The sequence below is a fragment of the Euprymna scolopes genome, chromosome 17 (genome assembly GCF_053919585.1).
Source record: "Euprymna scolopes isolate OS-2025 chromosome 17, ASM5391958v1, whole genome shotgun sequence".
NCBI lineage: Eukaryota > Metazoa > Mollusca > Cephalopoda > Sepiida > Sepiolidae > Euprymna > Euprymna scolopes.
In genome coordinates, this window is record NC_136498.1 from 119,780,044 (window position 1) to 119,794,647 (window position 14,604).

The 14,604-nt window shown below is 32.8% G+C and overlaps 1 protein-coding gene across 1 annotated transcript in view; it reads right to left on the reverse strand.

The window, feature by feature from the left end:
- LOC145296932 (coiled-coil and C2 domain-containing protein 1-like) overlaps positions 1 to 14,604 on the reverse strand; it is a 178,449-nt gene that overhangs the window by 59,119 nt on the left and 104,726 nt on the right. Inside the window, exons 12-15 of the mRNA XM_080143136.1 lie at positions 13,854 to 14,045; positions 7,700 to 7,842; positions 5,634 to 5,690; positions 1,942 to 2,076 (exon numbers count right to left, since the gene is read on the reverse strand). Coding sequence (XP_079999262.1) covers positions 1,942 to 2,076; positions 5,634 to 5,690; positions 7,700 to 7,842; positions 13,854 to 14,045 — 527 coding nt within the window. The remainder of the gene's footprint in view (positions 1 to 1,941; positions 2,077 to 5,633; positions 5,691 to 7,699; positions 7,843 to 13,853; positions 14,046 to 14,604) is intronic.

Sequence of the window (14,604 nt, forward strand, 5' to 3'; positions counted from 1 at the left end):
AAAAAAAAAGTTTTAAAAAATAAAATTTTAGTTGTAAGGTGAGCAAGTCTACTTAGACTCTTCAATTTCAAATACGAGTTATTCCACTTGCTAAGTTTTATCTTCATTTTTGGGATTAGTTTAGCTGGACTAAGTAATAAAAAAAAAAACAACAAATTGTAGCAAATTATATTATGTTAAAAGTGATTTGATCTATCTGCCATGCATATTTGAAATAGCGTTTTGCAATGTGGCCGCATATCTCAATAAGAAGCATTGCCCATTCTTTGATTAATCAAAAAGTTTAAATAGCATTCATATCATTCAAACTAGAAAATCTTGTTATTTATTTATTTATTTATTGCGGACTATTATCCTCATCTTTTAGTTGTTATTTCACAACGTTTTGGCCAACTATTTCTCTGGCCTTCGTCAGGTGGTAACCGTGACGGGATAGGGACTCCGAATCTCCTAACTACATTCTAAGCAATTATTGGCTTCCATGGCTGTTGTTGTTGCTGAGGATGCAGTTAGGAGATTCAGAGTTCCTATCCCGTCACGGTTACCACCTGACGAAGGCCAAAGGACTAGTTGGCCGAAATGTTGTAAATCAACAACTAAAAAAGATGAGGATGATAGTTTGCAATAAATAAATGGATAAATATACAAATTACTCATCTCAATAATGAATTCCAATTCATTAAATAACTCTTTAGTTAAGCTTCCATCAAACATATCTCATAGGATTGGATATGCATGTGTCAAAATGGTGTTAAAAATGAAATTTTCCACATGAGGTTAGATGAACTAGAAAATCAGAAACTTCCATTAGAAATTAAGATCAGAAATAAAGCTATGTGTTCAGTATATAACGTCACAGACAGGAAGTTTCTAGCGATAAGTAGTGGAGAAGCTGGTGACATCTTGTTTCCTAACCTTGAAAGAGAAGGGTTGTGTTTTGAACAGTTGCTCTCTCCTCCACAGGGTATTTTGTGTGTAAGCTCTATGATGTAAAAAAAAAAAAAAAATTATTTTAAAAGTGAAAGAATTGTTAAATGCTAAATGATTGGATGCTATTCTTATTAATAAGTTTTATAACTGCTGTTATTAAACAAAAAAAAAGATGGCTTCAATAAAAAGAAAGATGTCAACATCACTTGAATACCTACATAAACTCTAGTTGCATATTCTCTCTGTTGTTGAAATAAAAGAATTGGTCTATCATAAAGCTACATACAATACTAGCAGGGAATGAGGGGGGTGGCGCCTGGCTTTGCCCGATCATAAAATATGTTTAAATATGATATTTTAATTTTTCCAGATTTCGTGTATATTATTATAGAGTCGTGATTTCAAAAGTTAAAAAAAAAAAAAAAAAAAGTAATTGGGTGCCATCAGCTAAAATCGAAACTGAAAGCAAAACTGTAGCATTCAAAGCTGGTGATGTTACCACTGTATCAACGTGACATGCATATGAAATTATTAAAAATAAAAAAAATAAACTAAGATGAATATACAAACTGTACGACAATTTTTTCATTTTTGACACCTTAAAAACTATTTTAACCAGATAAAAACCCATAAAAGAATGGTCTGTAAAAAAAAAAAAATCCAATCATTTGAGGCCCCTAGCGCCACTGTGACCTTTAGTTTCGGAAGAGATAGAGTTTGAAAATATGGAGACAGACAGACATGTAGCCTTTTATATATTAGGTTTTAATTTTGTTTCATGAATAAGATAAGACAAATTTATACATTTTTCTAAAGCCAATTTACAATGTATTTGATATTTTGACATTATTTTCAATTGTTTTCAATGATGTCAAAGTAAAAAGACATTTATAACAGTCACCTGTTACTATTAAAAAAGAAAACATAAAAAACAGTCGTTAGCGATTTTCACATGAAAATCAAAAGTGTTAGCTCCATTTGTGAAAAGAACAAAAAAGCGAATAGAGTCACCTGTATTTGCGAAACAAGACTTTCTTGCAACTTCTGGTACACTTCATCTCTGTCACCAGAAATTTCACAGTCTTCGGGATTTACAAACACAAATTTATTTTCATAATCATCATCGACATTAAGTGGAGGCGGAACCTGAAAAGAAATCATTTCAATTTTTTTCTTTAAATATTTTTTTTATAAATATTTGTATACAAAAATGATGAAACCAACTCAAATTAGTCGAATGGGGATTCATTTTCATGGTTAAAATGTAAACTTTTTTCTTTCTTCGTTTGGTGCTGTCAAGACCCTTAAGTGCTGCAGGAGATTTGTGCCGGAAAAATTAAAATATAGGCTTTAAAAAAATTCAAAATCAGTTTGATTAACGTAAGAAGGCAGTTACTGAGGTTAAGTTATCTCTTAGCTGTGTATGAAATGGGAGGTGACAGGGTGCCAGTGGTATAGTGGTTAACGGCATGCACTGATGACCTATGTGTTCCAAGTTCAAATCCAGTTCGTTCCACTAAAAATTACTTTCACTTTGGATGTTCGCAACCTTCATATAATCTGCAATATCTTTCTAGAAAGAATTCTGACTAGAAAAATATTAAGGAAACTAATGCCAACAATAGAATCTTTGGAGTCATATGATATGATGATCTCATGAAATGATATTATTTGAATTATGTATCTTCACATAAAAACGTTTATATAAAAACACCTTTTCGCATCTACTCTGCCATTGTAAAATTTTTCACTGCTACTCTAAAATATACTCTTACCATACCACATTTCTAATATAACATTCCTCCATACTTCCTTTTTTTTCATTTACCTCTTTATATGGTCTTTCTCTAAACTCCATCTAAGCTTTTTTATCAATCTGCTACTTCCAACTTTTTGTATATCTAGTTTCATGTTATTCTTGAGAAAGTTAATGACAAAAATGAAATATTGAATCTAAAAAAATATGACTTAAATTATTTCTTGCTCTTTTTCTCTCAAAGATATTACTTTTATCTTCCATCTCAACAGACACATAAAACACTGATATTCCATGAAAAACAAGGAAAAGCCTACATTGAAATAATTTTCACCTGTGCCAACGGCCAATGTTGAAAAAAGAAACACATGACAATTTTCATAGTATGTGATAAATTACAATTAGTATAAAAAGATATTGAATTCAAAATAAAATTAACTTTAATGGATATTTTAAACAAGTTAAAGATATTAAAGTATCTCTTCTTTCATTGCATATGAGTGAAATAAATTGTGAAAGAGAAATTCATTGATTGCTCATTACTTCTGACTCACCCTTTTACAGACAAAAGTACAAATTATGAACACACTAATTTCTCTTTTGTGTATATAAAGTTGTTTGTTTGAGTTAAACTGTTTTTGTGCATCGAAGAAAATAGTGTTTCCCTTTCCTAATTTTGAGGTATTGCTTATTTGTTTGTGCTCATATAACCTTTATGAAGTTATGCCATTTATTGCACTAACATTAAGATTCAGATGTCAAAGTCATATTCCTAATAGAACAATAGTTTTCTAATTGATTGACCATCTATATATATATAAAAGCGAAAATATGTGTGTGTGTGTGTGTGTGTGTGGGCGCATTTTTGTGTATGTCTGCCAAATGCTTTTTTTGCTGGGTTTCTTGGTCGGCTCACTCCTTCATAAAACTTTTTATATAATGTCTAAATCATAATATCTATGAGTTATGACTGGGGGTCCCATCTATTTTTAATTTGCCCGACTTTTATGCGCTATTTTCGAGATTTTTTTTCGATCGCTGATTTTTGCGATTATAAAAAAAGCGAAAACTGGCTTGCATCTGCGTTATGTTTCAAAGTCAAACATCACACGACTAACTTTCTCGCATCTGTCAATTTCAGTTAATAATCGTTAACTTAAGACACTTATCACTTCCTCTCCCTTTGTAGTCAAGATGGTTGGGTCTCAGGGTTTTTTTTCATTTCGTTTCCACTTTCGCGTCAAGGCTTAGGGGTTCAAGCCTACCTTCCTACCAAACCTTTTTTTCTTTTACACCTCCAAACACCCAACCAACGTTTTTTTTTTTAACAGGGTGGTTTTGATCTACCCCCCCCCAACACACACACCTCCAAACACCCAGGCAACGCCAGGTACCCTAGCTAGTATATGTATACAATCAATGTTGTTGTAAAAGGACATCTCATTTGTTCACTATTTATTGCTTTCTAATTCAAACGTTATAATTTTAATAGAATGCATAATTCTATTTACACAGTTTTTATCTTGCGATAAGCGCTCAGTATTTTGGGTGAAAAAAATGTTTTGATTGTTTAATAAAAAAAAGGTGATTTACTGTATTTGCAATGAAACAAACTATTTTTTTTTGTTTTTTGGCATATGGGCCATTGGTGTGAAAGAAAGTGTCTTTTGTTTACCTTGAAAGAAATCTACGTGAATTTCTTATATACAACTGTGGTGTTTGGGAGAAAGAATCCCAGGATAGTGCTCGATTATAAAGAAAAAATTCAATATAAGAGTATAGTATTCATTTTGAAATTTTGCAGAAGGTTAGAAAAACATCAGTACCGTTGGTATCAAATCCGATATTTTTCAACCATAAACTGGCCCCCTTATATCAGATTTGAAACCAACAGTAACTGATGTTTTTCTGACCTTCTGCAAAATTTCAAAGTAAATGTAATTGTTTAATTTAATAATCATTATAGTAAATAATTAAATTTATTAACCAGTTTCTGGTGCAATTAAGACCTGGGCCTTGCATTAATGATCTGAGCTTAATTTAAATAAGAAGTATGAAGCAAAACAAATGAAAAAAAATGATGCAATTGGTATACACATATGTGAATCTTATTTTTGAAATATCCAGATTAGAGACTTTGGAGGAATATAAAAAAACAAATTTGTTTAGTGGGGAGATAAAAAAAAAAAGCATTTGTGTTGATGTCAGATGTGCAAGTATGTCATTTTTTTTTTCCTGCTCCATCGAGTTTGAGTCACCCAAATTAACTCAATTGAAGATGTGTTCCATGAAGTGAAATGCTATGAGACTAATATAATGGATACGTGATACAAGTCTTAAATGTCCTCAGAGAAAGATTAACTTTTGAACAGTATAGAGAGATGTGTGCAAAAAAGGAGAGACTTTGCTTAATCACATTGAAAAATTGGATGGGAATTGTGGGATTAATAAATGTAAAACAGATGAAGTAACAAAGCCAATTAGCAGGGAGATGTCACTAGAACAGAGGAAGTGATGAGAAAGGATTTGAGAGAAAGAAGGATAAATAAAAACATGGTCAGAGACTTCCAAACTAATCTAAGAGCCATCCAACACATGCCATCATATAAAACAGACATTAAACTGAATACAATGATTAAATATTACATCATCCTTTCTAACTTTTACAAAATGTAGATTATACTGCAGTATCATTCAGTGTTTTTTTTTTATTGCCTGGGGTAGGAATGATATCTAACCTATTACATTGATACTTTTTCAAGATCCTGTTCATACTTGCAGATTCTACACAGTCAACGAGATCAGAAGAAGTAAAGCTCTGAAATTGTCCCAATCTTTGACCATGGAACTTAAAATCTCATTTTATGAAAAGGGTTACTTGTTATAGAATATGAATTGATGAGATTGTGAAAGAAAATAGCAAGAAAACAAAACATGAATAACTTACTTTAGTCAGATCCACAGGTAAACCACCTTCCGCAGCTTCTAACATTGGTTCAAATCCCTAGAAAAAGAAAAACTCAGTTTACACAATAGGTAATACAGAATATCATATATTCATACAGGATGAAGAAAAAATTTAAATCGTCTGCTTCCATGGCTTGAACCACATTGTGAACCATGCATTGGCAAAGCAATTCTTATTTCATTGTCAAAGGCTGACCAGCAGTGGACATGAGAAATCAACCAAGTCCTCCTTGATTGTTGTCCATATTCTCAGTTGTCCGCTGATATGCTTGCATCACCTGGGCACGGATGATTATGTTGCAAAGTAATTCTTTCTCTGAATAATAAATCATTGAAGACATGGCTTCAACAAAACAGATGGCAGAAAGTTCAAGTTGCCATGTTAGCAGAGAACAACAGTTGTACCTGTACCAGCATTCACCTGGTATGGGTTAAGCCGGCTCAAATGGTGTTAACTGCATCTCATGTCTAAGCCATCTACCACCATCAGTCAGAGTTGACGACATGATCCAGTCATTCACAGTTCCAGCGATGGACACCAAGAATTCGAGGACCAGACACGATCTCCATATTTGCTTTGACCGTCGTGAGCCAAGTCTTAAATTGACCACCTTGGTGCTTCTTCCAATCAGTGGGTGCATTGGGTGCCACCAATTGACGGATAAACTCGTTCTCCGGCTGGCACAGCATGTGACCATACCACCAAAGTCTCCTTTTCAGCAGAGTTTCCTCCAGGCCAAGGATACTACATCTAGCACGTATGATCGAGTTAGGGATCTAGTCAGAGAAGCAAACGTGCAGGATACGGCGGAGACAGTAGTGATCAAAGACTTCAATTTTATGAATATCTGCTCTGCACAGTAACCAGGTCTCATATCCACAGAGAAGAATTACTCTAACTTTAGCCTCGTAAATCTGTAGCATCATAGAACGTCTTATCTCTTGGTGAACAGCACTTGGAACATGGTTGGCTGACGATGACAAAAAAAAATCGTGGAGGCAGTCATTGTTAAAGCTTTTCAACTTTCTCCAATTGAGCACCCTTATTGGTTGTGTCTCACAGCCATGGAGGAGAATCGACTAAATGGAAGATTTAGACAGTTTTTTGGTTTCTGATGAAATCTCTAGATTCCCTCACAAGGAACCTTGGATGCAGTTATAACCTGACAATCAACATCCATTGCACCCTGCCCAGACAGAACAATAATGGACACAATGTACGCAAATGATGCCACATCCACCAATGGAAAGCCAAGCTCAAGACATGTTCATGACATTTTGCATCTTTTCAAAAATCTCATCTCAGCTCCATCATAAAATGTCAAGTTTTTAATAAATAAAATCTTCAATATGATTTCCATCACTTATGATGAAAATATTGACATGTTTTGCAAAAACTTTTGTGAACTTGTTGCATTAGAATCACATATTTTTTAATTTGGACACACTTAATCAATAGTCAAATGTATTGGATCTGATGTTTTTGTTAAGGACATTTTCTTCTTTAATAATGATGAATGAAATCAGTACAGTGCTTGGCAGGTGCACCACAACACATCAAAAAGTGTATACAAATGCGTGCATGTGTATAGTGGTGAGGGAGTATCAGATGGAGTTTTGACAAACATCGGAAAATCTGAGGATTTTAACCCCCCCCCCCCAAAAAAAAATCAAAAACTTGGTGAACGAGGAGACCAAGCCATATGACCAGGTCTTCCAATTTAATAAGGGGAACTGTGATTCAACCAATCTCTTACTTTCATAATCAGTTAAAAATATTCAGTTTTGTATTTCATTTGATTAAATCAAAAATACTCAATTATTCTGTGTGAGAGAACTTTATGAACACCGAAGAAAAGGAGACTTATTTGCTGTAGCCGTGATATTTTTGGATTTAACACCAAAAAAACTGTTCTAAATTAAAGAATTATATGACTTGAAAAGAGAGCAGATCAACGTTAATAAGATAATGCTAATGAGATAGAGTAAGAAAAAAAAACAAAAAAAAAAAAAAAAAAAAAAAACAAAGAAAAAAGTGATGAATACTTTTGCTTGTCGAAGATAAGCTTTTGCCAGTTCCATGTTGTTTTCCTTCTTGGCTTGTATGGCTGCATTCCTATACTCTGTCATTCGCTCCTTCAAAAACACAACTTGTTGTTCTTGGCGGCATGAAATAGATCTTCGAGCAACTGATGAAACAAGAATACAAAAAAATTTAAGCATGATAAGATGGAAAGAGACTTGCTTGAATTTAATAAATAAAAATAAAAAAACAAATCGGGACATTGGCGTGAAACGACGATTGATAGTATACATTTTGTTTGAGGTGTTATTTCATATGCACAATAAATTTCATATGCACAGCTTCTAAAAACGTTACACCTGCACATTTCGTATTTCAGTTATCTAAACAATATTAAAAAGTTGGTTTTGATATAAAAATCTGAAAAGTTAAATGTAAAGCCGCATTACATTAGATCGCATATGTCAAGTGGGAGTAGATATTTCTGAGGTGAAAAGACAGTGAGCGACTAGAAACAAAAACTGAAGAATGTAAAAATAAGAGACTCGAAATCAATCTAATATGATAGAGAATGGACTCACAGTATGAGTTAAGTTATAATAAAGAATATTTTTATATGTAAATACTCGTATACCAGTTGTCCATAACCAGTTGGACACGGCATAAGAAAAACTACCCATGGATAAGGAACGCTTTCTCAAACAAAGCGTAAAGAAATTGCTGATCGATTAATGACCCCATTTACCTAAACAGTACCAACTCCAATGTTGTGTGTATCTTTTAAACACAACATGGACATAGAACGATTGACTGAATAACCAGTCAGAATAAGCTTGTCGCTTATGGCATCCGACTAAACTTAATGTGAAGTAACTTCTGCCTGCATCACATTTAGTGTTGAGGTACCCAGAATTCAACACTGACCGACTTCCATGGTGCATACAGCCATATTTAGTGCCATAATAAAATAACAGAGAAAATAAAATCTTTTACCAAATGATTTTAAAAGGAAAACCATCTACAATAAAATTTTTAATATGCAAATTAACAAAGGTATTATTTTTTATTTTAATAACAGCCATATTTGGTGCTTATTTAGAATTACACCTATTTTTGAAACAAAAATAAAGACATTTGTTTTTAAACTTTATGATGTATCCACCCATCAAAGAACGAAGATGTCATATTCCAAAAATCATGTAAATTGATCATAGTTTTTGCTTTAACTAAGAAAGTCAAATTTTATGACTAAGCAAGACAATGTTTTGGTTGACCATGTTTTATAAATAAGGATGAGACAACTCAATTTAAACTGTCGAGATGAAAATCAGTGTTGTAATGGCCTACAATTTACTATTAAACTTACTAAAAATTGTAAAAAAAAAAAAAATGAAAAAAGATAAAAGTACTTGCTCAATTTATGTGATATTTGGAATATGACATCTTTGTTCCATGATGGGTACTTATACCATATAGATTTTTCTTAGATTTAGTTTTTTTAATATAAGCACCACATATTTCAGTGTTGTAATGGTTTACAATTTACTATTAAAATTGCTAAAAATCGTAAAAATGATTTTCTATATAAAAAGACTACTTGCTCAATTTTTGTGTACGTACAACATACAGATTTTTCTGCGACTTGGATTTTTTTTAAATAAGCACCACATATTTAACAAGTTCCATGCATTTCACCAAAATAGATTTTTTTTAAATAAGCACCACATATTTAACAAGTTCCATGCATTTCACCAAAATGGATTTTTTTTAAATAAGCACCACATATTTAACAAGTTCCATGCATTTCACCAAAATGGATTTTTTTTAAATAAGCACCACATATTTAACAAGTTCCATGCATTTCACCAAAATGGGCAATGCTCATCATTTTTTAGCTTTCATTTATTTTAAACTAACTGTACCTACCTGGTATTGACGAGATGCAGTGGAGTCATTTTAGTTTTTAATTTTTTGTTTGCATCTTTTGAAAATTAAGGTAGACAACTTCTATTAAATTTTTCAATTTACAATGACTTATCCCCATACCAATTTTATATTTTTAGGCGATGATTTAAAATGACTCATATTAGCCATCATCTGGGTCAAACTAAGTCATTTTTTAGATTAATTGTAGCAAAGTATGTTATTATATTGTAAATAACACTGCACCACAATAACAAATGAAATATGGCTCATGCAAGCAAATTTGATTTGTCACCTCAAATGCACCTAACTTTAGAAATCTGCTAACTTTTTATGTTAAGTTCTCTTTTCAGTGTTCGTGATTTTTCAGTTTTTAAGTTTTGACATTTTCTTTCTTTAAATTTTTTAAAATCTTAAGTCATAAATTCTTGAAAAAAAAAAAAAAAATTAGTCAAAAGCAGACGTACAGGTGACAAAAAAATTATTAAGACAACTGATGCTGTTCATGATCATTTTAAAATAATTTTTGACCTCTTATCATCTGATGGGGAATCTATTTATCCATCAATTGCTGGTTCGAATCCTCTAAGAGTCATTTTTCGCTTTTTGATTTTTCTGAGTTTTTTTGTTTTTTTTTTCCAGACTAATGGCTGAAATTAAATTATGGGTAATAAACATGTAGGCACATGTCCAAGTATTACAAAAAAACAAATAAATAAAAAAGCAAAATGTTACATCTAATATATAAAGAAATGCTAGACTGACTCGACAGCATTGCATCTGACAAATCAATATTTTGAATCTCAATAGTGATTTTTTCCTTTTTATCCTTGAAATATATTTTTTTACTAAAAAATGTAATTCGTTTGTGTTTCTTTCAGATAATATTCATTTTGACTAGGTAGTTTGTTAGACTAAAGACAATTTTCATTTATGACCTGAACAGCACCGGCTGTTTAAGAATTTGATAAGAAATTTCAACATTTTTCTGTGTTTGACTTCAGATAAACAATTACATTTTGCAAAAGTATAGGTATAAAACTTTTTATTTTTTTTAAATTACTAGGATATCACAAAAACAGGTACAATAATTTTATTTGCAAAAAACCTCTTTCATAGGTTGCCTCAATGAAATATAAGGGAACACTGTTGAATTTTTATAGCTGGTAGTTACATTCTTCTCGTGGTAAATCTACTTGTACCATTTTCTTTTAAAACACATAAAAAAAATCAGTAGCAATCTTTTTGAACAATAAAAAATCCCCTTCTTACAAAAACAAAATTGATATTACATAACACTATGCCAATAAAAATAATCACCTTCATCCAAGTTCCAATTATTATACTGCTTCCATCTTTTTTCTCCTGCAAGCTAAAACTTTTTTTTTTATTCCTTTAAGAAATTCTTAAACAAAACAATGTTAATATCACAAACACTTTTTCAGCAACTTATGGTTAATTTTTGATTTCTTTTAATGGTCACATCTTTTAAAATAAGGCAAGTTATACCGTTTGAAGCAGGAGTCATTGAAGCAACAGCGCCATAGTCTTCTTCTTTTGTAATCCTGAGTTAAGGTGGAGTTTGCAATAATGGAATTTAAAAAAAAAATTTTTTATTTGGGAGTCATCATTTATCAAGGCCAAAAGGTCACTCGACGATAAAGGTTAATGAGTGTAAGGTAGTAGTTTAGTAATTGTTAATGGCGTAAATTGGGTAGAATTTGATTATTTATGAGGACGGCTCAACAAGAACTTGTTTGCATTGAATTTGAAGACTACCATGTTGTATTCAACTGGGAAGCAAAACAGCGGAACAATGTTCTACAAGTGGGCAGTTCTGGGAAAGAAGGTTTTGTTCATAGAATTTGCGTTTAGATTTAGGCACAGATAGTGGGGGGAAATCGTACATCATGGTTATAACTAGTCGAGTGCTTTTTGTGAAAGTTTAGCAAGGGGGGGAGCATAGATTGTAGTTCAGTAAAGCACTTGCCATGAAAATAACAACAGAGCAGAGACAGGCTCGCAACGTATCTTCTGTGAGAAAGAGGTTGCAGAGAAAAGAAAACGGAATCATCTACTCGGTGTCAAGGCTGGTTTTGAACTATCTGAATTTTTTAGATGACAATTGGTTATTTCTATTATTTAAATTCTTTGGACTACTGTTCTCATCTTGGGTGTTATTTTTCACAACGTTTTGGTTGATGTAACCTCCAACCTTCTTCAGGTGTATATTGTTGAACGTAGAAATATTACTGTTAAACTCTGAAATCACTACAGAATTTCTAACAGAATCCTTTATTGACTCTACACAGGTAGTATGCTCTTGTTCTGTCAGCCATGATTGGGTAGAAGTCCTAAGTAATTCCCAAATGCATTTTGAGTGTTGCCCACACTAAGGATTGAACCTTCCACCTTGAGAAGACTCACTCTAACAACTGAATTATCTAGGCCACAGGTACTTTCAGTATTATTTTAGGAGCCTTAAATCTAAAATACAATTGGGAATTACTTAGGAATTCTACCCAGTTATAGTTGATTGAATAAAAGCACACAAACCCCGTACATTAAATAAAAGGTTCTGTTCAAAATTCTGTGCAGATTCCAGACTTCGACAAGATAGACGCAAAGAAGGTCAGAGGTTACATTGGCCAAAACATTGTGAAAATAACGCTCAAGATGAGAAGAGTAGTCCGAAGAATCCAAATAATATTTTTGTTGTTTTCAATTTTGTTTTAGAAGAGACCATTCTTAATTGTTTTATGCTTGTTCAAATAATATATGGTCCTGTTGATTTTTTTCTCTCTCTCGCTGGTTGTTGCTGTGGAAGAGGGGGGCAGACAGAGAGCGACGGAAGAAATGGTTAGTGACAGTGACAATTCTGTCACCAGAATTATAACAGTTAAATTATATAAAAAACTAGTTCACATATTTCACAAGGTATTGAGTGCTTTTAATAAAAGCTTGATTTTAGGTTTTAAAAAGAATTATTGAAATTGCAGAGAAAATATGCTAAGGAGTGCGCAGGGCTGCTCTTTCGTCAAACTAAGAAAATCCATTGGCATTAGTGTGAGAAATGTGAAATCATCTTGGAATTGCTAAGGTCACACCAAGATATTTCTGAATGCTCAAAAATTGAGAAGGCAATTTTGAGTGTACTCGTGGGCGCAAAGGGTGCTTTGGCCAAGATATAATGCAAGTGTAGTTAAAAATAGCAAATATAGGTCTAAAATATATTGCCTCACAGCTCAAAAGTGCATTGATTTTATTTGGTCCTTGCAACCTCAAGATGCGACCTATGGTGCAAAGATGTATCAATGGACAATTTTGGGGTGATAATCGGAGGAACATTAAGTATTGGTCGGTATATCAATTAGTAATTCATTATGGAATGATGTTCGTAGATTGAAATTTATTATCATTGCATATAATACAGGATGTAAGTGTCAGCAGGGTTCAGGCGGTTAACAATTTGAGGCAATAGCCTTACATGGGAATGATAACTTAGCAAACATGACATGCAACAACGGATGCGAGAGAGTAAAATTAGTCGATCTGGATGGAACACGGAACATGTTTGAAACCTTAAAATTGGTTTGAATGGCTGCCCTCCTCTCCTGATTTTAAACAAAAACGAACTTAGCAAAATAAACTCTGTTTCTTCGATTAACAATGTGTTTGGTTGATTGATGTGTTTTGAGTATTGGTGTCCCCTGGATGTGTTACTATACATAACAAATCTTCTAGGCATTTTGCCAATTAACACAGATGATTTGAATCAGGATGCCAACAAAGTAAATATTTATATTAACTTAAGTGTGTAAAATTAAACTTGATGTCATCATTTTAAAATGTTTTTATTGTGAGAAGAAAGACAACTCTTATAAATTAATAAAGTATGTATTTCGAGTTAGCTCCCTTGTATGGACTTTAAAAAAAAAAAAAAGTATGTATTTTTATCAAAATAAATTTATTGCATTCAATAGACTGAATTGTAGTAATTACCATTTTTTTTCACTGGACTGGATTAAGACTGTCAGCTGGAAATTGCAAGGGAGCAAGAGAACCAACCAAAGAGCCTGTATGAATATTGTTACGCAATGTAACTATTTGAGGATATGATAGAAAGGAGGAGGGGGAAAAGAAGGAAGACAAAGAAAAACTTACATTGCTTTCTAATGAGAGATCTTTTAGCCGCCCGACGTTTGGCATGCCTGCATGCATCACATAAACGAGTAGCAGTACACAAACACTTACATGCACGTTTTCGGATCTCTCCCTCGGAGATCTGTTCCCCACTTTTCTGTTGGGGCTGCTGCTGCCTCATCTGGGGTTGTTGTGGTGGAACCCTTGGAGGATGCTGTGGTTGAGCAGGAGAAGATGCAGCAGCAGCAGGACTTGCTGTGTGGGGGGCACTTGGAGAATCACTCGTCGGAATTGGACCAAAACCTACAAAAAAAAAAAAACAAACGAATAAAAGAATGGATTCTCATAAACTGTGTCTATCTAATGCTTTGTGATAAAAACTAAATTATTAAACTTGACTATGACAGACTAGAGATGGTGACAAAATTTGCAATAAGATATGCTCATCCAATACTTTTGGAGTTGAAACAAACTCTTTTCAACATAGACAAATCATCATAAAATGAACATTTACAAAAACACCAAATCAAAAGCTTTAACATTTATAATCCAAACATCTTTCATAGATTTCTTTTTTTTAATTATTTTTAATGCGTGAAAATGAGCAAAAACAACATGTCTGCCCTTCAGCAGATAAGGCTTCTAGTTTTATATTTTTTTTATTCTTTGCAAATTGTGAAACATTTTCTGCCAAAAGTGTTTTATGCATTCAGATTTTTCTAGAACTGCTTTAAAAAAATGTACCTTTTATTTTGTGTTGATCAGATGGCTTAGAAAATAAATGAATTGACTGTAACCAAGAGTGATTTGAAAGCTCCATTCTCATTGGCTACTGCACCGTAATGAAGGGGGAGAACATCAC